Source organism: Stegodyphus dumicola, chromosome 3, assembly GCF_044657685.1.
Source record: "Stegodyphus dumicola isolate Sdum_Otavi_A_Nest chromosome 3, ASM4465768v1".
NCBI classification, from domain to species: Eukaryota; Metazoa; Arthropoda; class Arachnida; order Araneae; family Eresidae; genus Stegodyphus; species Stegodyphus dumicola.
Genome location: NC_140770.1, coordinates 66,605,899 through 66,630,686, shown reverse-complemented (window position 1 = coordinate 66,630,686; position 24,788 = coordinate 66,605,899). Strand labels below are relative to the sequence as shown.

Sequence of the window (24,788 nt, the reverse complement as noted above, 5' to 3'; positions counted from 1 at the left end):
ACTTAGTTCCCCTGCTTAGGCTAATTTTTTTAATTGTATAACTGAATTAAAAATTAAAAAATATGACTGTTGTTAATTTTTTTCTCATGTATACTAACTTCAGCTTATGTTCTACTGCACTTTGTTAAGTATTTGCAGTAGATCCTTCCCTTTCATTGTGTAATGCCCTGTTTCCGTTTTCCTCCTTTTATTTTCGTGAGTTTAATTTCTTAGCTGATCAAGAGAAGTTGTTGGTTCATCTAAATAACCGCAAGTAAGAGGAAAGTGTAATCACGTATTATATGTCCCACTTCTTGTGAAATTTCTTTTATTATGAAGGGAGCAAAGAAAAAAGAAGATAAGGAAAAAAAAGGGGGGGAATCGATGTTAGTTATTTCAGTGAAATATCTCTTTGCGAGAGAATCAGTCTAGTTGTGTCGGTGAGTAGAAAGTAGGCCAGCAACATCGATCCTCGTGCGTTAAAAGAAGGTGGTTACATTATCGCCTTTGCTTTGGTGCATTGACTCCCTGAGTCTTCTGGGAATCTCGCATCACATTTTTGTTTTGATGGTAGCTGCAATTTTTTCCTTCTTTACGCTTCGCGGATAGATTCAATCATTTTTGAAATTTACATTTAGGAGCAAACTTATTTCCGGAAACAAAAATTTTATTTACTTTTTTTTTTATTCGTATGTCTAACGATGATGTATTTATTCATTGCGTGGCTGCTTTCCTAGCAAAAACTGTAATCTTTAGATGGCGATAATTGATTTAAAGAATTTATGTGCCAGTATTGTATTCATTTTTAGCGTTCAACTTTATTTTCCAACCATGAGTAAAATACTAACTAAGCTTTATGGTAAATTTAATTTTGCGTAACATACATTTTTTAAAAAATTACGAATTTTCTCTACCGAAACTGTAAAAAGACGAAATAATGATATAATTTTATCTTGTTTTATAAATCAGCAGCTCATTTCACTCTATGTAATGAATTTTAGTCATTTGTCGAACATGTTTAGGACGTTTATCAATAAGAATTTCAAATCTGTTTAGGAAAAAGCATAAAAATATAATCTGAAACATCGGCGACATAGTATTTAAAAAAAAAAAAAAAAGCTAAAGAAAGAGAGTAAAATATTTTTCACGGTAAGTCTTTTCTGTTATTTAAAGATAAACGAGTGCTACGTAAACTAATATTTAAAAGCAAAAGTTTTAGTGACCGCTATGTACGGTTAATATTATCTTCGTAACCAGTTTCTTTACCGTCACCTCTCCTTTCTCTTTCTCTACCAGCATGCAAATTTAGTTTGAGAGTAGAAGTTGAGGGTTTTGGATTGTAAGACAGAATGTGTTTCTGTCACTCGAGGCCACGTTACTAGGTTTCTCCAGCTCAGATAAATTTATTCGGCTTTGCATTAGTGCTGCCAATATTTGAATTGTCACGCCGGTTAAACTTCTGAGCCAACTTAGTTAGATTAAATTGTGTAGTCTTTTGACTACTAAGCGTAGTTCCAGTTTTTGAATTTGACTTTTAGCTGTAAGTTACATCGTCACGAGTGGTGGCTGATCCTATCAAGGACGAGAAGGGCGTTTATGTTCCAAGTTGTCGTTTAATAAAAAGATTTGATTTTAAATCAAGAGTTCGCAGTTGCTTTCAGACATAACGGTCATTCCTTGTAAGTTAGTTTGAAGTTTGAATTTAGTTTATGCAACAAAAGAATACCAAATTCTATAACTTTTGCATATCATGAAGTATCATGTATGTATATGTTTGTGTATCATGAAGTCTGTAAAGATTTTTTTTAATATTTAAATAATGTTGCTTAAAAAGGAGCAATTTGTAATATACAATAAATGGTGCCAAAAATTACATTTATTATGTCTAATCTGCAACTGGTATACTTAAATAGAAAAGTTTACTAATATACCTAACTTTCAAAATACTTTGTGTAATTGGATTATTTATCGTAAGACAGTAGCAGCAAAATCTGCTGAGTTTAACTTTGCCAATGTTCACTTAAATACATGTTTTAATATGTCTAATAAGGACAGAATAAAAACATGTATTTAATAACGTACGTTTAAGAATGAACGTTGTATTACCTTATGTAGATTTTTCTATATGATGCATATTTTTGCTCTGTACATCATATAATACTCTAGAGGTCTTGGATATTTTATTAAAGAATTGAAGTCTTCGAATCTTTAGTTCACTTACAAATTCATATTAAATTAATTTATAAAAGAAAAGGAGGAATTATAATGGTTTTAGACACTGGATTGCAGGGAGACAATTTTAGACAGCATCATATGATAATAAAAATGAAACTCTGCTGTTAGATATTATAAAGTTTTTCCGAAAAAATCAAATACAGAGATCTGCATCACAAATTTTCTAATTGCTAGGTGGAAGTGCTAACCACTTACATCTTAGTAGCACGCACGATGGAATGTATAGAATTTCAGCTTTAAATTCCTCGTAAATTCTGACATCATAAATTTATCAGATATATTTGAATTGAATATAGTAACATGTATTGTGCAGTGGCTATAAAATATTCATATTTATATTACTGACAAATGTTTCAGCAAAATAAACATATCGGAGTATGGGACGCAGAAGAGTCTTGCAGATATGTAAATCATTATTGATATATAAAAAATTCTTCCAGCAATAAGGGAATATTAAGTGTTAAAAACTTCGGAATAAGATGTGTGCACCGCAGAACCAATAGAAAACCAGGATCTATTGCCACTGCGAAACAAATGCAGCGTTAGGAAAAAACTAAAGGAAGAGTTTCTAAAATAAAACTGACTCATATTTATGCTACAGGGAAAAAAATCATGAAAATGTCCGTGCAAGTGACATTCTGTGTTCCAAGATTCGAACTTGGGTCGAACTACCAGTGCTCAATAATCTCATCTACTCCGCTACTGGAGAAATTAGATAATTTATTTCTCTTGATTACGTTACATAGTTAATCAAGTTCTTTTACAAGTAAAAAACTTTACAGTAAGCAATATATTTTGGTACAATTATGTAAATTAAGCATTTATTATGATTCTGATCTTTACTGTAACTTTTCCTTTCCGCATTCCTCGCCAGAACGTAAATTAGCTTTAAGCTGAGAGTTTTGAAGCTTGCATTGGCAATCGCGTTTGCTCTTAGTATATTTTCCCCAGCTCTTCGTAAAATTGATATTTCGGTTTTAGCAGTCTCGCTAGTACGTGCCTGTAAAACAACTCAACCAGCTTATTCTATTAAATGTGTAGTCTTATAGTAAGTTATCAACATTTGAATTTAATTGTCTGTTATCCTGTATAGTCATTACAATTTTTTGAAGTAGAAGACGTGAACAATGTGCAAAGCCTTCGCCGGGATTCGAAATTCGAATTTTCCAATTACGCGTCAGACGTACTTTCACAAAGGCACGCGGAAAGAAAAGAGAAAATACCTTATATACCCCCTTTTAAAGGGTGACTGGGAATGAGGGGACCCAATCAACAAATCCTGGTGGCGAAGAATTGTCGACCACCGCCTTTTAATTCGGGCGCTACTGGTAGGATCATTACATTTGTCTGAAGCAGCAGACTGAGGAAATTTGCAGTTCCGTCGGCAGGATTCGAACTCCGGACTTCCCGACAACGCGTCGGGTGAGCTTTCAATTACACAACGAAGGTATGCGGAAAAGAGGAAGAAAATACTTTAATTTAAATTGCCACAAGTAATGATTTTCCCTGTAGCGCAAATAATGCCTTTATGTTCAATTTAGACTAAAATAAAAAGGTTAATTTAAACCATCTTCAGTACTTTGTGAGTATTTAAGACATATCGATAACACGCCACCTGCTATCGTGTCTAGTAGGATCTGCAGGACTTTATTCCTAGCTTCTAGTTACAACAGTAACCCTACACGGATACTCAATATAATAAAGGATATTTTGCATTGTTTTAAATTAACAACCATTAGTTAAAAGTATCAATGTTTTAATAACAGAGTAGTATTTCTACTCTAGCATAACAGTTTACTCCAATATCTGCAGAGCAGAAATAAATAAAAAAATTTTAAAAATAATTTTCAGTTTTTGGAGCAACTGGAACCACAGTGTAGAGCTTCCCTAACACCCACGGTTTTAAATCATTTTGGTCTTTTGTCAAGATGAGACTCAACAGATATAACTATAAATGATGCTCAATACCTACAATTTATTCATATTCACAGAAATACCATTCACTCTTAAAGGTGATTGTCTTTGGTTGGTGGAGCCCACCAGCGGCCGAGCGGTAAAGTCGCTGAACACTGGTAGTTCGGTCCGAGGTTCGAATCCCGCGAACGGGCTGGCTGCATGGGCGTTTTCGTGGTTTTCCCCATGTGTAACGTGTATACGAGCCAGTTTCCCTTAGAAAGTCCTCCACGAAAGGCATCCCTCCCCTTAGGCAGATAGCCCTAGTGTGCTTTGCCATAATTAAATACACCACACCACATCTTTGGTTGGTGATCGTCATGGCACGTTACTGTCATGTTTAACAATCTTATATTTATTTTAAATATATTTTAATCCTTTTACATGCAAATATATTATTATATTAAAAAATAAATTCCATCTTTCAGCAATAAACAGGGCAGATGAATGAAAATATATTTTTTCTTCACAATTTTTTTATTATATGATAAACTGTCTTTAAATCTATTCAAAACTGTGAGCACCAAATACAGTAAAATTGCTGACAGTCGAATCTAAACGAAAACAAAACGTCGTTAGATATCTTATATATCCCTTAAGAATCATCTTGATTATTAAAAAAGAAAACATGTTCATAAATGTTTTCTGAGAACTGAAGTACAAATACAGTCATTTAAGCCCATGTACTTAAATTTATGAATTTTTGGAAAAAAACTACTCATTCTTCTTATTAAAAACTTACAGTCTGCAATTTCATATATAGATATTGTATGTACTTACTCCTACAGTCTCCTTAATACTGGATTTGAAAACTATATTGTCGATTCATTTAAATTTATGCACAACAAATGTTGTCCATGGTTACGGTTTTTTGTTCAATACATACATTGATTCCTGTTCTGAAATACTGAAAATATTTTTAAGTACTTAGAATACAAAATAATCTGGAATCCAGAAGTGATGTTATGAGTCTTGCAAAGAATTCTTTGCTCGTGGTTTCAAAAATTTCATAAAAAAAAGTTCATTGCGCTAAAATGTGGCAAATAACGATTTATAATACAATTTACAACACTTTTCGACAAATATGAATAAAAAATAATAAGCACAAAGCCAAACAATGAATTTGCAAAACAGTTCTTTCCAAGAGAAAATTGTATAAAGATGTTGTACCGAGTATCAGTTAAAATAGAGTACGACAGAGTTAGCCACTCGATCGATGCAGTTTCGGCGAAGGTTGCTCCTATTTTCACTCAATGCTGAAAGCCATAAAAATGCTGAAATAATCACTAATGCTGAAATGTCACTAAATGCCATAGAAGTCAGAGACTTTTATGACATTACTGTATTTGCGCTGTGAGGATATTCAAATTCGAATATTCGAAAAATCTTCCTGCGAATTGTAAAAAGTGAAAATGCATATCTTCATATTTCATCACATGGGGTGTTCTTGATTGAAACTGGGACGCAGCAGGGCTTAGCTTCGGCCAATGGTATTCAAGGCACTTGATAATAATCCAACTTTAATTACTCAATAACGGGCAAAAAAGACCAACGATATGAATAAATATACCCAACTACAATTATTCATGAGGCCTGTCCATGATGAATTGGAGATAAACAATGCCATGCGAAATTGGAGATAAACAAAATAATAATTCCGTTTTACGTAAGTTGTAGAAAATATGTATATGTACATTTTATTATAATGTATAACATTCGAAAATAAGCTAAAAGCGCAATTGAATACAGCCAAAAAGACATGTACATTTGTAACTGTGGTACGGTGCTGAACATTGCGCTGTTCAAGGTTGTTAGCAACGGTTACAATTCGCAGCTCAAAAATTGATCAAATACTTTATACTGTTTTTTATTTGCTTTAAAAAATGAAATGCATACAATGCTACGGAAAGACTACTTGAATATATGCGTATTGTAATGTTAACTGAATTCATATTTCAAATTTATTTTTAAATTTATTTAATAATTTCCATTGGATCTGCGTTATGAACAAAAAATATGCACACACTTGTGCTTGAGCAAAGTACTATTCTAAAGTTTAAAAGAGCTTTCATGTGTGGTAAAAACACGAATTAATCCATTCTACATTAATTCCTAGAAGGGAAAGAGCTTCGGTTACGAACATTAGGAACGAATTATGTGCGTGAACTGAGATTTCGCTGCAGAGAGTAATATTTTTTTTTTCTTTAATTTCGGCGTCTGAATCAGAATTTCCTAGAAATTTTCTGAAGTCTGTCTCTGTCGGAAGCAAGTCTGAGCAAATCGTTGTTATCCGTTTCGTAGCCTACATCATCATCATATCTGTGCACAGCAGTGCTCAACAAAAGTGATAACTTTTCAGTTCGGGCGTCTTTCCTATTTAGCAGAGAATGCACTTTACTTAAAAACTGATAGCGCAACTGACAACTGTTAATTGGGAACGGTTATTGCAGCTTAGAATCATAGTAAAATTCTCCATGCTGTTCCCCAAGTGCTGAATGTTGCGCATGCCCCAAAGTTGGGAGAAACTAAAAGGTGCGGCAGTGAAACGGAAGATTTTGCAACCCTTGGAAGTAGAAAGTTACGTTAGGAATTAGGAAACGGGAGTGGTGGCATCTGGACAACAAACCTTTGCCATTGACCCTGATATCGGTATTCAATCAAAATGGTGCCGTAGATCGGTGAACAACGCGCTTTTGCCGTGAAAGCGTTTTACAAAAACAACAACAGCTACGTGGTCCCGCAGTGTGTATTTCCAGTTCATTACAATCTCTCACGTCATACTCCAGTCCCGTCTGCGCATGCTACCAAATTGTGGATACAAATTTTGAGGAAACAGCTGAGTGAAGAGAAAGAGGGGCGAATGTGCACACCAGAGAATGTTGCAAGAGTGGAAAAAGCCTTCAGCTTAAGTCCCAAGCGTTCTGCAAGCATGCGCTGCAACTTGACATACTGGATCGCAGTGTTTGGCGAATATTGCAAAAGGAACTGCAATAGCATCCACACAAAATGAAAAAACTGAACGCGGCTGATCTGCAGAAGAGACAACACTTTTACCGGGATTTGTTGGAAACTTATAAATGACAGCCCAGGACTGTGCGACAATCTGATCATAAGCGATGAGGCCAATTTTTATGTGTCAGGCTTTGTTAACGAGCAAAACTTTAGATACTGATCACATGAAAATTCTGAAATGCTTCATTTTCTAAAACGATCGCGGCATGGTGTCAATGTGAATACAAAACGTTGCGACAGCCTGTTTATTTTCCTGTAATTGGAAACATGTTCTTCCAACAACACAAGGCCACATGCCATAGCTCGCTGATTTCCATTAACGCGCTACAGAATTCTTTTCCTGGTCATCTCATCTCTAAGAACGGAGACATTTCCTGGCCTCTAAGATCCTCTGACTTTTCAGCGTGCGATTTCTTCTTTTGGGGTCATTTGAAATCTCAGATCTTCCAGTGTGACCCACCACACAACATCCAGGAACTAATGGATCAAATATGGGAGAAAAATAATTGAATTCCAGTGCCAGCTTTGTAAGATGTTATGTCTAACTTCCGTTAAAGACTTGAAATGTGCGTGAAGAAAAATGGGGGCCTCCTACATGATGTCATTTCCAAGTGATGGACCATTTTGTACCGTGACATATCTATGCAAGTTGTTCAGAAGCATTCCTCACAAACTGCAAGCATTGCAGATTTATGTTGTACTTCTTTAACATTGCTGTGAATAAATTTGTATTTCTTGTAGAGGTTTCAAAATCGCATGTTTCATTGCCGCACCTGTTATTATAGTGGCGAAAATGCTGCTTAATTCTATTTTCGAATGGAAGCTGGAGATGAATTGGAACTCATCTGATAGGATTGGATTATTTAATTATGGCAAAGCACACGAGGGCTATCTGCCTAAAGGAAGGCATGCCTTCGTGGAGGTCTTTCTAAGGGAAACTGGCTCATATACACGTTACACATGGGGAAAACCACGAAAACGCCCATGCAGCCAGCCCGTTCGCGGGATTCGAACCTCGGACCGAACTACCAGTGTTCAGTGTCTTTAACGCTCGGCCGCCCATCTAATAGGTAGTTAGAGTCTTAGTTTCGCTGATACCTATAGTTAGATTTATAGGGCGAATATAAAATTCGGTTTATGTGCAGTTTTTTTTAAATTTTGGCTGAATTTTTGCAGCAAAATCTCAAAAAAAAAAAAAAAAAAAAAAAAAAAAAAAAAAAAAAAAAAAAAATTCTCAAATTACATTTAGGAATCTATGGTATTCTTTGTAATCAATATAACAAAAATATCATATTTCTCCTTTCGAAGATCTGCATTTCAAGCAATATCACGTGATCCCTCTAATGTGACAAAACATAAGGCTACAGCGTTATTACATCACAATAAAATACACTTAAAACGAATGGTAGAAAATCACCTATTTATTGCTATTTTTCTCATCCGTTTCAACGGTCTGTTTTAAAACTGTGAAATTTCAAGACGTTACAGGTAATAGATTTGCTGATATAGGAAATTTTATATACTGGATATATATATATATATTTTTTTTTTTTTTTTTTTTAATAAATAGGTTTTGGAAATACCGTCAAAAAATAGGGCATTATGTTATGGGCTCAAAATAAACTTCCTTTGCAATACTATTTTCCGATTCATCAGAAAGCAAAATTTTGGAATGACGACTTTGTTTTCTACAAGGCAATATGAAAGAAAAATTCGTGTCAATATTGTGCAAATATAACTATACAGAATTTTGAAAAAGGATGGCTTGAAATAAGTATAGCATTTTCGTCGAAAATATTTATACGTGCAAAATCAGCTCCGTAAAAGTGAATTTAAAAAAAAAATCTGATTCAGACAAACAAAGAATTCAAATTAGATAAAGCCGTGTAAAAATTAACGTAAATCATAAAATCAGAAAATTGCATCGTCATTAGGAATGTACGTTACACATGGGAAAAACCACGAAAACGCCCATGCAGCCAAGATAAACAAGTTTAGCTATTTGATAGAAGTTAATAACATGTGATGTAATATTTATCGATTTTTACAAAAAAAAAAAAAAAAAAAAAAAAAAAAAAGATAAACTATGGCTATCGAATAATAGTAAAACAACGCGATAAATCACACATTTTGCAGCTAAATGCGAAGTTTGCGTGTGGATATTTGGTATCTCATTTGGGAGGGAGGGAGGTTGCCAACACACCGTCTGTAAGGCAAAAATCAATTCTCACTTGAAAAAGAGTTTTAACTATTATATTTTGATCAAGATACTGAACTTGTACGCCCTCTACAAAACTTTAAAGTACCAAATTACTAGAATCATATAGACGAATTATCATCCCGTCTTACCTTCTTGATTACAGTAATCACACACTCAAAGCAAAAGTTTAAAATAAACGTATTTATTAGCACGTCAATCTGATGAAGACATAAAATTTAGTATAACAGAAATTATCTCGGCTGCCAGCGGGAAATTCAGAATACGATGTTCAAGTCAAACTGAATATGAAACACAAAGTAGCACACCCTGAATTAACCTTGGCTCAATTTTTAATATTCGCGTAGCAAATGCAACTTGCCGAAGCTGAAGCGAAGCAAAACAACAACAACATTTTCATACGTGACATAATCTCTTTTGATGTAATTCCATTTGCTTAGCAAACTTTTACTTCACTGAATAATTTCAATAAAGAAAACTAAGTATATATAACAAAATAAAGATGAAAGGCTCTTGTTGTCTTTCCAGATTTCTACTTATTGTTAATAGAATATTTAAAGTCTTAAAAAAGAAAGACAGAGAGAAAGAATGAACGTTGGTTTCGTCTAAAGCGTTACAGGCAACGTATGTCTTTAACGCACTTAAAAACGCAATGTTCTTTAGATTTTAAAATCTTCCATTGGAATGGCTAAAATTTTAACATGCTGTTAAGCCTAAATATTTTAATATGTCGGCAGAATGCCGCTCGTGTTACTGAGATAGACTGGCTATAAATATTGTCTTAGTGTCTCCAGCGGCAATCACAAATTCTGGTAAACTTTCAGGAATCTTTTATTAGAAAAGGCGAAGAGTAAAAAATGTGTGAGGCTTGAACGCATTCACTTGATCTTAGAAGAGTCTAGGGGAAATTCTTCATCCCTCCTATAATCCCTGAAAGGGGCACAGCAGTCAAATTGTTTCCTATTAGGATGCGGTGCATTTATCGCATCGGTTAGAAGTGCAATTTTTAGCGTTAAATTTAGGGAAATAAAGTTTTGGGTATTATTATTATTGTTTAACAATGTTTTATCCGAAACACTGTGTACAATGAAGGCTATTTTAGTAGGATTTATTTTAGCAGTTGACTTATTTTGTTTTTGTTACTTAACTACTCACCAAGAAACGTTTGTTGAGAAAAGTTTTGTTGTAAAATAAAACAATAAAATAATGGATCAACCATATTTAATTTTTATTGAATACTGTTGCGTGCATACGGGTTCATAATGGATTGAATCCACACACAACCAACCACTGCTCGCTTTGAAATAGCTAAGTTCCTTAATCAAAACTCGTTAAAGTTTAAAAAATATAAAATAGATAATAAAACAAATTCAAAATTAAAGTTCAGGCTTCCGGTTGCCCATATTCTGGTGGAGGACTACGTTATTCAAAATTTGATGGCTCCAAGTATCATTGTTTTTCACAATGCGAGATACATACGTACGTTCATGCAGATTCTTCATTATTTAATTTCTTTAAATATAATACAGGAGGATAATACTTGGTGCCCACAGTCTGAAAAGTGATTTCGAAGAGGCGTTTCGAGACTAATAACCATTCCGGGCTAACGCCTCTTTGGACTGAACAAAATACTACCCCATCAGCGGTCAAGCGGTAAAGTTGCTGAACACTGGCTGCATGGGTGTTTTTGTGGTATTCCCCATGTATAACGAGTATACGAGCCAGTTTTCCTTGGAAAGTCTTCCACAAAGGTATCCCTCCCCTTAGGCAGATAGCCCTTGGGTGCTTTGCCATAATCAAATATATAAATAAAAAAACACAAATTCACTAAAATTATTTATATATATCCAAGATAGATTGATAAAATATTCAATAACTTCTATCTTGAACGACACTCACTCAGTAAAGAGCAAAAGAGGCAGGAAAAGAAATGCCAAAAACATGAAAGTAGTACTAAATCAAGTATAGTGAACTTAGACAAACGTTTTGCAGAGGATTTCTCAATGAAGGAATTGAATAAGTCTATCAAGGACATTCAAAACGGTAAATAACCAGGACCAGATAATATATTCCCTGAATTCATAACACATTTGGGACAATCTGAAAGGAATTTTCTTTTAATTATTTACAATAAGTTCTGGGATGCAAAACTCAATCTCTCAACGAACTGGCTGAAGGCAAAGATAATTCCGATTCTAAAGTCGGGAAAACGACCTGAAGATACAGAATCGTACCTACCAATTTCACTGACTTCCATTATAGTCAAAACGTTGGAAAGAATGATAACCGCCAGACTAAGGTTTTGCCTGTAGTCAAATGAGATTCTAGGAGAAGAACAGTCTGCTTTCAGAAAAGACATGACAACTACTAATTCAATTTTGAAGTTGGTTCACAAAATTAAAACCGGTTTCAATTCGAGGAGGAGCTTTCTTTGTTGATTTCCAGGGAGTCTACGATACAATATGGAGAAGGAGCTTCACTCTTAATGACTACAACCTCTTCATAACTTTCGTTCCAGATATATCAGTTGCATACACACAATATACAAAATATGCACAATATGCACCATGCATATTCGCCACTATAATATGCTCGAACATTTGAAAGTCGTTTACAAACCGAGCACGCTATTAAAAAAATTTAATAAATGGAACAAATATATTATATACACACACCCTATCCATAAAAGTCCATACCTGGCCTTTATTCACGCAACATTGGTCGTATACTTCTAATTACAATATACAATACTTATTACAATACTTCCGAATACAAAAATGTATTAAATAAAGCTAATAGTCAAGCTAAAATTTAAACAAATCAGTTTTGCAAAACGAAATATAGTTTTTGGTATGTTCCTCTCGATCCTCTATTCTTATATTTAGGAATATTTTAAGACTCATTATAAAAAATAACTTTTAAGACCGTATAAAAAGTCAGATATCATAATATTTATATATAAGTGGGACTAAGTGGAGAGTAGGTGGAGTTCCGGGAATGACTAAGCAGAGTCATGAGCTGTACTCTGGTACTTTGCAGTGAAGCTGTCTTTATCGTTATTGCCTGATCGTGTGAAGGCTGTGTCTCTGATTGTTCCAGCGAGTTTATAGTAGCAAATCTTCGACGACTGTGTAAACGTGTTATTGGAGCTGTCCTGATTAATATTAGTAAATAAAGTGGAAACTGACAGTTGGAAAGGTTACCAAACAAATAGAACAGAAAAAGAAGGATTCCTACAATCTAAAGTTAATCATAAATACAATTTTATTGATCCTGATACAGGAGTTCATACACAAACAGTTAAGAGAATGTAGAAGAGTGCTAAATGGAGAAACTAGAGACATAGGGGAACAGTGAGACATCATTTAGCATCTTATTTAGCAGAGTTCATATGGCGACAGTATCAGGTCAAAGAAAATATAGAGACTTTTTTGAATTTACGTTAAACTCTATATCAGCCCATTTTCCACCAAAATCCGATGTACTACTTTGATTTTAAATAAATTGTTTTGATTTTTGAAAGTATTTTGATTTTAAATAAAGCGTTTTAATTTATGATTTGTTGCAAAAATTTTAGGCGTAGATTGGCAGCACTTAAAAACTGCCAAATCTGCAGCTGTGGTGGCGTTAATACGTAAGTACCGAAAACATAATAATCTTAGTCCTTGGAAACTTAATTGAAAAAATATTGATTACTTTGGATGGTTTGGTTTCTTTGATCATGGTAAAGCACTTAAGGAATATCTTCCTAAAGGAAGGGATATTTTCATGGCAGAACTTTATAGGAAAAACTGAAATGTGTACACGTTACACATGGGGAAAGCAACAAAAGTGCCTATGAGCCAGCCCGTTCACTGGGATTTAAGCCCCGAACTGAACTACCAGCATTCAGCGACATTACAGCTCGGCCACTGGTGAGCCCTAATAATTACTGCAGAGAAGAATATGTTCATTTAAGTACAGATAAGCAGAACTTTAGAATATTATTTGTTTAGGAAATAAACAGATTTTTAAAAAATTGGATTTTTGATGTAGACAAGAATGAGTACTACTCTGTTGAGAAGATAAACCTATTAAAAAAAGGTATGTGTTGAATGTGGTATAATTAGTAATGAAATAGTAAAATGGTATAATTGCATAAACAATCAGGCAGTATTGTCTCCATAAAGGACCTTTCATGAAGCATTTTACTCATGTAAATTTACAATACATATAATTTAGAATGCACACTACATTCTTGCCCTTTTTTTATTTGTGAAAATAATAAAAACAACACAAATAATGTAAATAAATGGACATATCTTATCTTATTAGGCCCACTAGTGGCCAAGCAGTAAAGTCGCTGAACACTGTTTTTTGCCTGGGGTTCAATTATCCATGAACAAGTGGGCTGCGAGAGTATTTTCATGATTTTTTCCAGTTTTCTCAAGTGTAACAGATATATTAGCCAGTTCCCTTTAGAAAGTCTTCCCTGATGGTATCCCTATCCTTAGGCAGATAGGCTCCTGAATGCTTTGCCATAATTAAATAAAACAAACTAAATCAAATCAGTTTGTAATTAATAGCTATCATCATTTTATGCATTGGAATTTTGCTTCCTTTTAAGAAAAATGCAGATTTATTTTTCCCAGAACAAAGGCAACTCATCATACTTCTTCATTCTCATTTGCATATAACTTTCACAATGTTAAAGGTATCACATTTCCTTAAGCTTAGATTTTCATAGAATTTATGTACATTCCTAGAGAAACACCAAGTAAGTCAATAGCAAAATTAGAAATTTCATTATCAGATTTATATTAATAACATTCCCATTAATTAATAAAAATATTTCGAAAGAAATCTAAAAGGTATTGTTTCATGGCTTTAAAGCATGTCCAGGGATTTAATAAGCATCATTACTGCCCTTCCTAACCAAAATGGTTATGATGTAGATACTGCAATTTAGAATTTAACCAAAAAGAGACAAAAATGCGATTCTACCTATTTATTATGAAATTACTCAAAAGATACAAGGAACATAAAGATGGCAATTAAACATTTAAAAATAAGTAAACTTCAATCTTCTGGTATAATTGGTTTCAAAGAAATTTTCTTTACCTCAAAAGGTTTCCTATACTAGAAAGTAACAATTAGGTTTCCACCGTAATGCTGAAATTGAAATGATGTATGAAGCTTTAAAAAATAAACAAGAATATAAATACAACAGCAATGCAAGCAAAACCTCCTATTCTAATGAACAGTTTAACGTACTAAAAAAAATGAGTTTTGATGTAAAATTCAGAAACTACTGACAGTCATTCAAATATGTGATATTCTAGAGAAAACATTAAATACAAAAAACACATTGGAACTGTTCAGTAAAATGAATAATGATATAAAAAATTGCTTTCTCCAAAGGTACAAAAATACTGTTATGAACGCAAATTTTTCTGAAATTAGACTGATTGTGAATACTTCTCATGATGCGCAAGATCCATTCACCTTATAAGAAAAATATTCCAAATACATATATCCTATATCCATGTACATATATCCTATATCCTGCACATATTATATACCTGCAAAAGGGTGATCCAGAATGGTGGATTCGGTTTCAAATAACTTTATTTCTAAAATTTGTATACTTAAATTGGGGTTGTCAAAACGAAAAAAATGAATATGAAATCACTAATTAAATAAATGGAACAGAAAGATGGCAATTAAGCATTTAAAAATAACTAAAATTCAACCTTCTGGTGAAACTCGTTTTAAAGAAATTTTTTTTTTTTTTTTTTTTTTTTTTTTTTACTTAAAAAGGTTTTTCTATCAAAAATAATAATTTAAGTCTGATTTTTTTTTAATCTTAGAAAAGTAATGTTTAAAATTCTTAGATAAAAATCTGAAACGGAAACATTATGTGCTTACAATTACCCTTTTTGTTTAGCTCTGAACTTTTCTGAAACAATATTCCTTTTCATAAATTTTTAACTACACTATAAATTAATAAACACAAATCATGAAATATACATTTCTTGCTAAAAAGCTCAGCAGTCTTACTTAAAAACAGTGAACGAAAATGTATTCTAAATCACTTATTGAAAATAATTATACATAACCTGAAAATAGCTTTAAACTGATGTGATGAAAAGTTAAGAGTTCAGTTTTATCAAGCAGTATAACATATTTTACTTTTAACAGATACAACTTACAAAGATGGAGGAAAATTACAGATTTTTATTCTCCTTGAAAATACTGATTAAATTTTGTGGCTGCTAAAAATTCCAGAATATCATCAAATTATCATAAAATCTAATAACTTCAATTCTGCTAGCGATTTAGACACTAGTGAAGAAAAGTGGTCATACATATAAAATATTTTACACTGCGATATGATAAAATGATTATATATAAAAAATTATTAGTATTTTCACAAATTTTGAACAATATTAAAATCTTTCCCTATCAAATTATATTACATATACATAAATTATTACTCCATAAAGGATGTTGCTGTAGTTCACAAACCTCTAACTAGTACAGCAGATTTAAAATGCTGAAGACTTGAAGGAGATTCAGTAACTTGTTCATGTGTATTGTATATATTTCACTAATTTTCATTAATTACAGAAGAATCACAAAATTTGTGACAACTTAATATATAATGAATTACATAATAAATTTTAAAAAATGTTACATTAGCATACCATATGAAAATCAGTCCAAACTGCCGCAATTTACAACAGATTTAAAAAAAAAAAAAAAAAAAAGATACTTTGCCCATTTGGCTTATTATTTCATGTTCAAAATATGTTTAACAAATTTAAATGGCCACAATGAAAATAAAGACCTCATTACAACAAGAAAGACGTCAATGTAGCATTTGCTAAATCAAATATAAATAACTGACATTTGCCTTTATGGTACAGTGATGTCAGTAATACAGATCTGCTCAAGCCACACTAAAGTTATTCATACATGGCTCAATAACTGAATGTGAGACAAGTTTCTGTTTACTTCAAATGAAATAAGTTTTAAATGTAAATTATCATTACAAATTCTTAGTTAAAGAAAACAGAAACTTTAAATTTCTGTTTTAGTATCAGTATATGCAATTAATGTCGAGATGGAGCAGAATATTTAACTAGTACATGAGTAATACAAGTTGTTCTTGTAACAGCAACTTGAAGAGTTATCAGCTTCTATCATGTACAGAAAGCTTTATTGAAGATTAGCAGAAATCTGTATACTATGCAGCTATTTTTATATATCTCTTAGCAAAATTCAGAAGGAAGATCAGTTGAGTAAGGCATACAATTATCTGAAATGAACTGAAGATCAATGGAAGTTCATATCATTCATAAATTAATCATTTTCACATATTCCTACTTGCACAATATTACAAAGCATTTTAAAAAATGGAAAGTATTATTAGGCATTATCATAACATACCTTAAAAAGATCATTAAGAGATAGATACATGTTTGGTGATATTTCTTAGAAAAATTGTGGATCTCTATGTAGTGACAAATAAAATACTCAGAAACTGAAAATCCACAGGTAATACTCCGGTCCTTTAAAAATGTATCTGTGATTCAATATGAAAAACATTCATACTGCAAAAGTGACTCCTAAGGTCTACTAAGGAAAAAAATAACTTCAAAAGGTCATCATGCATATATACTAATCAGCTTAATTCCTATAATTATTAAATCAGATTAAGAATGTGTAGAGACTTGGAGACATTTTACTACACTCAAACTCCCAACCAATATCAATGGAGACGTTAATGTCTTTTTTTAATGAAATAATGGTCAATGGAGTTGATTTATGTTTATTATTGTTCCTTGCATATTATACTAGCTGACTAAATAACTGAATGTGAGCACTCTATATTCACATACCTTATCCACTGCATTAACACCCTTCATATTTAACAAATTCCTCAATGATAATCTTTCAACAGAAAATTATTTCTTACATAAATTATCAGTGAACTATTTTAAAACTTACAATGTAATTAATACTGTCTGGGCACATACAAATCATTCATAGAAAAACTTTTCAGTCTTTAAAATCTAGTTCATTTAGTATTATGATGCTTTCATTAAGCTTCTTTTTTAATAATACTGAATAGGAAATGATAAAAGCAGGAAGTTTTGATGACCATTAGTCATGATGCATGTCATTGAAAATTTCAATAAAAACAGAATAAAGAAAATGAGGGTACTGAGATTCAATCAGTACTGCAAATATACAATTAAAAATAACAGATTTAAAAAGTATAAGGAAATTACTGAAAAGAAAAAAGAATAACTTAATCCATATTTTAGTCCTTAATTATAAATTTATAATCATGGACTAAGACATTAGTGTATATAGTGTATAAAATATTTTTATACACAGAAAAAAATAGCATATCTAAAATAATTTAACTAAATTACATTAGCCACCAAAACAAATCACCTAACTAAAATCTCCTCACTCTTTAATTTTCTCTTGACACGAGTGCTCCCTAGAGCTCTCTTTTTGATGACTTAAGAAATCCTTGCACAAGAACTAAGTAATTTTTGTGTTTTGTTTTGTTTTGTTTACACTAAAATTAAAATTTGGGACTGCATAATACAATTTCATTTTTTCATCAAAACAAATTAAATTAATTATATAAAGCAATGAAGTGCTATTAATTGAACACTTTGGCAACTCTAAACCTCTTTTATGACTTTTTCATTAGTTAAAAATCCAAAATTTACCACAAAACATTTTTCACAAACATAAGTATCACATATTTTTGCTCATTTATTTACTTGTTCTTCTAGATAAGCCAAATCATTCACTAGAGGCTACCTGTGTACAACACCTCATGTACTGATGCCTACAACTGACATGAAAATATATTATTTGTTTCCTGCATATTACCATATTTAATTTTCAATATTAAAATATTAATAGCACACAACTTCTTGTTTAAATAAATGTATAAAAAATCAATATACGTATATATATATACTGCTAAGTTTGGTTTAAATTCCAGCAACCCTATTTTCAATTTTAATTAAAAATAATGCCTTTTAATTAAAACTTCATTTGTTCTTGGCAGCCTTTTATTATGAATAATTTTATTATGTGTAATTTTAGGCAATAATTTGATTCAGAAAAAAAGCTTAATTTAACATGCTTTCGAGCCACCCTTGTTTAGGCTTAAACTACTAGCCCAAATAAGTTTTTTCAATTGTAAAAATTCTTGGGGGTTTTCTTTTAATGTAAATGTTTGTAATTAGTTTGTTTGGTGTTTTTAGGTTTTTTAGCATTTTGATTTTTCTGCGGTTTTTTTGCCAAAAAAATTTATTTTTATATTTTTAGGTTTTTATTTTTGGTTTTTAACTTTTGTATATTATATTGTCATATATATTGGTGTCAATTGGTTGCGAATACATGTAGGGAAAAGATCTGATCATTTTGGAAACACTAAAGTGTTGCTTTAAAGTGAAAATTTGTTTCTATTAAGGCGGTTTAGGGTCTCAAAGGATTCAGAGGAACATGTATTCGGAACTCATTAATCAACTAGGTTTAAGACTTCAAAACACTTTTTCCTTGACAAGTTCTGCTTGAAGCCTTAAACAGAGGAGATTAAAACATGCTTTTGTTTTATTCTGTATTATTTTCAGTTTTGTTTATGCATTTGAAATTTCTTTTAATTTTAAATGTACTTCTTTTGTTTACTTCTTTTCCTGGAGAAGAAATTGGTTAGGTCTTCAATAAGAAGAAATAATTTTTTCGTTTTGTTTCGACATTTCCTTTTTAATGTTTATTAATTTTGGTCTAGTAGCATATGTGCAGATTCGTCTCTTAGGTTTCTTAGAACTTAATTTAAAAATTCTTTTTGGACTTTTAGGAATTATATATATATGTATATACATACTGTTTAGCTATCACAATACTTTCCTATTCATATAATACACAGGTGGCATTTGAAGGAATGAGAGACAAATGATTCCCAGAATGACATTAAAAACACATTTGGATTGCCAGACATTATCATGAAAAAATATTTTCCACAGTTAATTGTTAATGATTTCTGATTTAGCTTCACTTCTCTTGGCATTAGATACCTGTTTATATTTGAAGTTAAAAAAAATTGTTCTGTTTTACACAAGATATTTTAAATAAAGATCATTTAAAGCACATATGCTTTTCATGATTACAATATTACCATAATGAGAATTTAAAAATATAAACCTTAAATGAGAAATTCAATGAACTTACAAAACAGCTTCTTTATTACTTCTGTCCATCAATATGTTTTGACCTCTGCTCTAAAAATTTAGAAGTAAACAATATAAGACAACACTACTTTTGATTTAAAAGACACAAATCTTTTCTAAAAATATTACATGCTCGAACCTTACCAGATGAAAAAAGAAATAAAAGATATCATTTATATCAGTGGTCTCAAACTGGAGGTATATGGGTTGCATGTAGTCCTTAAAGGAATTTTACATTGCTCATGACTACATTTTAGTTATGTATTGTTATCAATACTGCTTTTATAATTTTAGATATGGACTGAGTTTATGTACACAACTGCCATTAAAATAAAAAGAGAATGAATAGGTTGGGGCTTTGTTACTGTATGACACATACTAGTGTTTGTATGCCAAACTCCATAAATGGAAAAAGGTGGGAGAAATTCTTGCATGAATATAATCAGTGCATTTTGGTCACCATACAACAACTAGTGCAACTTCAGTATCCTAGTGTTTCCATTTTTTTTACTGAGGTGATACTTTTTATGAATACATTCAGTCATTCAGGCAGTCAGTTTTTTAGCTGGATGAACAGCTGTGCAATTTATATTACTATAAACATGGATGCAAATTAACATACATCATATATAACCAATTTACTTGTGTTTGTTGTTAAATCTACATTATGATAACAATGATTGTTTAGAACTATGTTTAAATTTTGAGTGTTACTTTCCTTTAAAAATTCATCTTGTTGAATTAAAAGTTGCAAATAAAGTCATAATAATAATTTGAAGTAAGAAATTAAACTGCAACCCAATGTCTTTAGAAAAATGTAAAAGAAAAGTAGAAGAGAAAGGAAGTAGTATTATTTTTTCCAAGATGAATTAGAAATTATACACTTTTGTGATTTTGCATGAAATAAAATTACAGGTTTTATTTATTAGGGTACACAGCTTCCAAAAGTTTATACAGCTGATATAGCTATTAAATATATATAAATATAGCTTTATGTCATCCCAATTCAATGAAACTCTATTGGCTGATAAGCATCTATGATCCATAATGAAGATAGTTTCCAGTATTTTTTTGAAGGCTACAAACTTAATCAGAATCCAAGTGCTACTAAGTTGTATTAAGAAATAAAGAAAATTAAAAGTATTTAGTTACGAACACATGCATAGTGTTTCTGTACATGTGGAAGAAAAATTTAATAAATCAAAGAACAGAATACATTATAATTATTTATTCTTAAATTTGATCCCACTTGGAAAGGTTTTGCTGAAAATTTGGAAAACTTTCATAATTTGTCTATTTTTAGTTTAGCAAATTATTCAATGCAAGTTTAGCAAATTAATTCAAGATACCTGAATTATTTGAAATAAATGTTAGGCTGAGAATTCAAAATTTAGTTGTTGATACATTTGAATTTCAACACCAACAGAGATTTCCTTAAATTCCAGACTTTAGATTTCAGATAGAAAATAAATATAAATCTGAATTTTTCCATTGTGTTATTATTATTGTTGTTTATGTATGTTTTGATAAATTAATAAATTTAAAATTTAATTAAAAATTTATTTTGTTTTAAAAAAAATCTGGCCTATCAGTTGCTTTTAGATTTTGCATTCATCCCTCATGTAATTTGAATTTGAGACCACTGATTTATTTTATGGCAATATTTATAGTATTTTAAAAAGAATAAATGTAGTCTTTAAATATGATTTAGTGAAAAGGTGCTACAAAAATATTAAAAAACTGCCAATTCCACTATTTCATAGTCTAATTATTGTACATATCTTTTTAGTTTTTATATATTACTATAACAGAGCTTTAGAATTAATTTCAACATGAACTTAAACTACATTTTATTCATGATAAAAATTAATTTTACACAAAATATTTTTTAATGTGATACACCTAAATTCATTTCTTCAATATCACATTAACACTATATTGCAAAGATACCACAAAATAATCTAATTAGCGTTAAATGCATTCCACAATATGAATGAAATCAAATTAAACATAATGCAGTTTTATGCATATCTGAAAATCATATCAAAATTTTTATTTTTATGACTCTGAAAATATAAATCTAGAAAAATCTTCAGTCATAGATAGTAAATTGATAAAAAAAAAATTAGAATGCTCTGAACAGCCTGCAAAAATTGTGCCATGAAAACTATTCAACAGTTTTTACCACATCACCATTTTGAAATGTTATGCACCAAAATATATATATAGTATATGCTAGCTTTCATTTTATTACTGCTAAAGTTACAAATCATTTGAGCATGATACATGCTATAAATATTTATTTATATTATTCAATTATTTCAATAGAATATTAATAAGGCATCAGTAATTTAAGTGACAGAATTTATAACACTGAGAGATTATTTTTAAAAATATCTTAACACAATTTGCAAAAGAAAAAAAAAAAAAAAAAGGATGGGAGCTTATTATGAAGAGTAATCCAGTTATATACACTATTTGCATACAGCTGCATATACAGATTTATAGGAAAATCATACATTTTCAGGACTACTGTTCTTTCTAATTATCTTTGGAAACATCTGCAAATACTGAATGGGAGCAGAGAAACTATGCTCGTGTGCATGTAGAAGATACGACAACGATAAGAAGGGTTAAAATACCCTTTATTTCTCACAGTTTACATCCATTCCTGCACTTTGGGATACAAAGACCAGCACTTATGGTCTAAAACATAGAAAATAAGAAGTCAAACTAACTTAACTAAATGAGAACTAAACTTAGATACTTTACAAATATTAGTAACGCAAAGACTGGCCTCTTAACTCCACATAAGTAGTGAGCAGAATGCAGGAAACTACAATACATCTTCAAGTATCAGCGATAATTAAGTTTTGGCCTTAAAGGCAGACAGGACTGAAAAGCATGTGTGTGGTAAGGCAGCAAGAAGTCTCTCTCTAACTCTCTCTTTTGCCTAAAAGCCGTATCTTAAATACGTAACAGTTTGCAAGTTCATTTGTATAAACAAAACTAATCACACTTATTCTGGCTGGAAATGGAAAATAAGAGAGGATAGCAAAGTTTTAAAATAAAATAAACACTAGTAAAACTTAAAATCCTTACAACATTAGACACCACTTAACACGACTGCAGTTAATGTTATCATTCAGATATGAATATTGATTTGCGAAAGTCTGTTCTGTTTGTATACAAAAACATATAAAATACATCACATATTGTGATCAACAATATGGAATCGTTAATCTCAGAAGATGACAATACTTTTGGCAATAAAGTGGGGACACACAGAAATTGTAGACATAACAAATTCAATTGATTTAAACAAAGAATGACGTTAAAAATGCTCTTTTTCTCCCTTTTTTATATTCTGATCTCCTGCATCTTCTATCATATAATCTATGACATTCAACGTAAAGCATCTTAATATCCCAATCTCTATATCTCAGCTTTTTAATGCATTCAAGTGTCTTCCCAATTATGCAGGATGAATCTCTGTTGTAACAGCTAGATTAAAATGCTCATTATATGGACAATTACTTGTAGCACTATATTCAGTGAAGTATCAAATTCAATAGGGAAAACTTATTGTTTTAAATAAACATACAATTAGAATGTTTTTGTGATGTTATTTTATTAAAATGTTTTTCTCATTGAAGTCTCTGCTCAGTGTGGTGAAAGGGCATCTCCCTCCCCCAAGTATTTTTATTACTTATACATCCATGATATATTATTTCTCTTTAAATAGTCTATGTATTTACTCATACTTTCTTTGATAACATGTTTGTGTTAAGTTTTATTTGTTATTTTGTATCATTCTATTACTCATATGTTATTTTTTGGCCTGGATGCAATAAAAAATTTTCTTTTATCAATTAATAATAATAGCTTCTTTGTTTTAGGCTATTTAAGCCTAAGAAATGTTTAAATTATATGAATGTTTTACATTTATTTAACAGAGAAAGCTACACCATATCAGCTAACTTTGAACGATGAAAACCAGAAGGCATTTTCATAAAATCTGGGGAATTTCCAGCAAATTTTTATGACACCATTTCAAAAGAACACCAAACTGACCTAAATTTCCTTTGTAGTACATAATTCGGTTAACTAAACTATTTGTAATGCGATTATAATGCAAAACATATTAATATTTAATTACATATTCTAAATTTTATGTTTTTTTTGACAATTTCATTTTGTAATCTTCTTACACTCTTACATTGAAAAAAAAAACTATGGAAGAAAAGCTTTTATTTAGTACTTTTTAATGTGATAAAATAAAATTAATGAACATAAAATTAGAGTTAATATGGTACTATTTATTAATGTGAAACAAAATTAAATACTAATATTAACTGACTAAATATTGGTTGAATGTTCAAAAAAAAGTTCTGCAAATGCCTTATAGTTCAAAAATTTAGATGACATGTAGTTTAATAAGGAAAATTATGCTGCAAATCACTAGCGGTAAGACAAAGGAATTTGTACAATAAGTTTAATTTATTGCTCGGAAATATTTTTCTAGTTTTCTTTAGTAAAAACTGAAAATTAAAAAAAACATGAGATCTGATGATTTCCCTGGGAGATTTGGAAACATAATGAAAAAACTGGAAGAGCTGGCAGCTATGCCATATAAAATGAATTCATTTTGATAGTAAAGTATAATATAATCATTGCAATGCTTTTGAAATATTTCATGAAATAAAATAAAATAAAAGTGCCTTATTAATTTTTATCTGATAGAAGCTACAATCTCAGTGTGAAACAGGTACAATATCTCTTTTCAACCACAGATGAAAAAGAAAAAATAAATTTGAAATATTTACACATGTTTGACAGAGGCACATATAGAATAAAAGACAGAAAGGTTATGTATTATTTATAGATAGCAAATTCTGCACATATACATAACAAATATGACAATTTTGCATACATAATTTTACTACCTAAATATACTACATTATTACACTGCTGGCCACCCAAATTGCAATACCAAGAAAGACAAGAGGTATCACAACAAAATTTATTTAGTAGATAACATGTTGACCAAGTATCAAATGATTAAATTTATAGACTTCTGTGAAGTGTGGTTCCTTCCAGAATCAGTAGCCAGAGTAGCCGCCATTGTTGGAGATCACTGCTACCAC

At 31.1% G+C, this 24,788-nt stretch overlaps 1 protein-coding gene across 1 annotated transcript in view; it reads right to left on the bottom strand.

Moving 5' to 3' along the window:
* Positions 1–24,788, bottom strand: part of LOC118204980 (TOG array regulator of axonemal microtubules protein 1) — a 170,721-nt gene that overhangs the window by 108,632 nt on the left and 37,301 nt on the right. Inside the window, exon 5 of the mRNA XM_085812959.1 lies at positions 19,643–19,692. Coding sequence (XP_085669085.1) covers positions 19,643–19,692 — 50 coding nt within the window. The remainder of the gene's footprint in view (positions 1–19,642; positions 19,693–24,788) is intronic.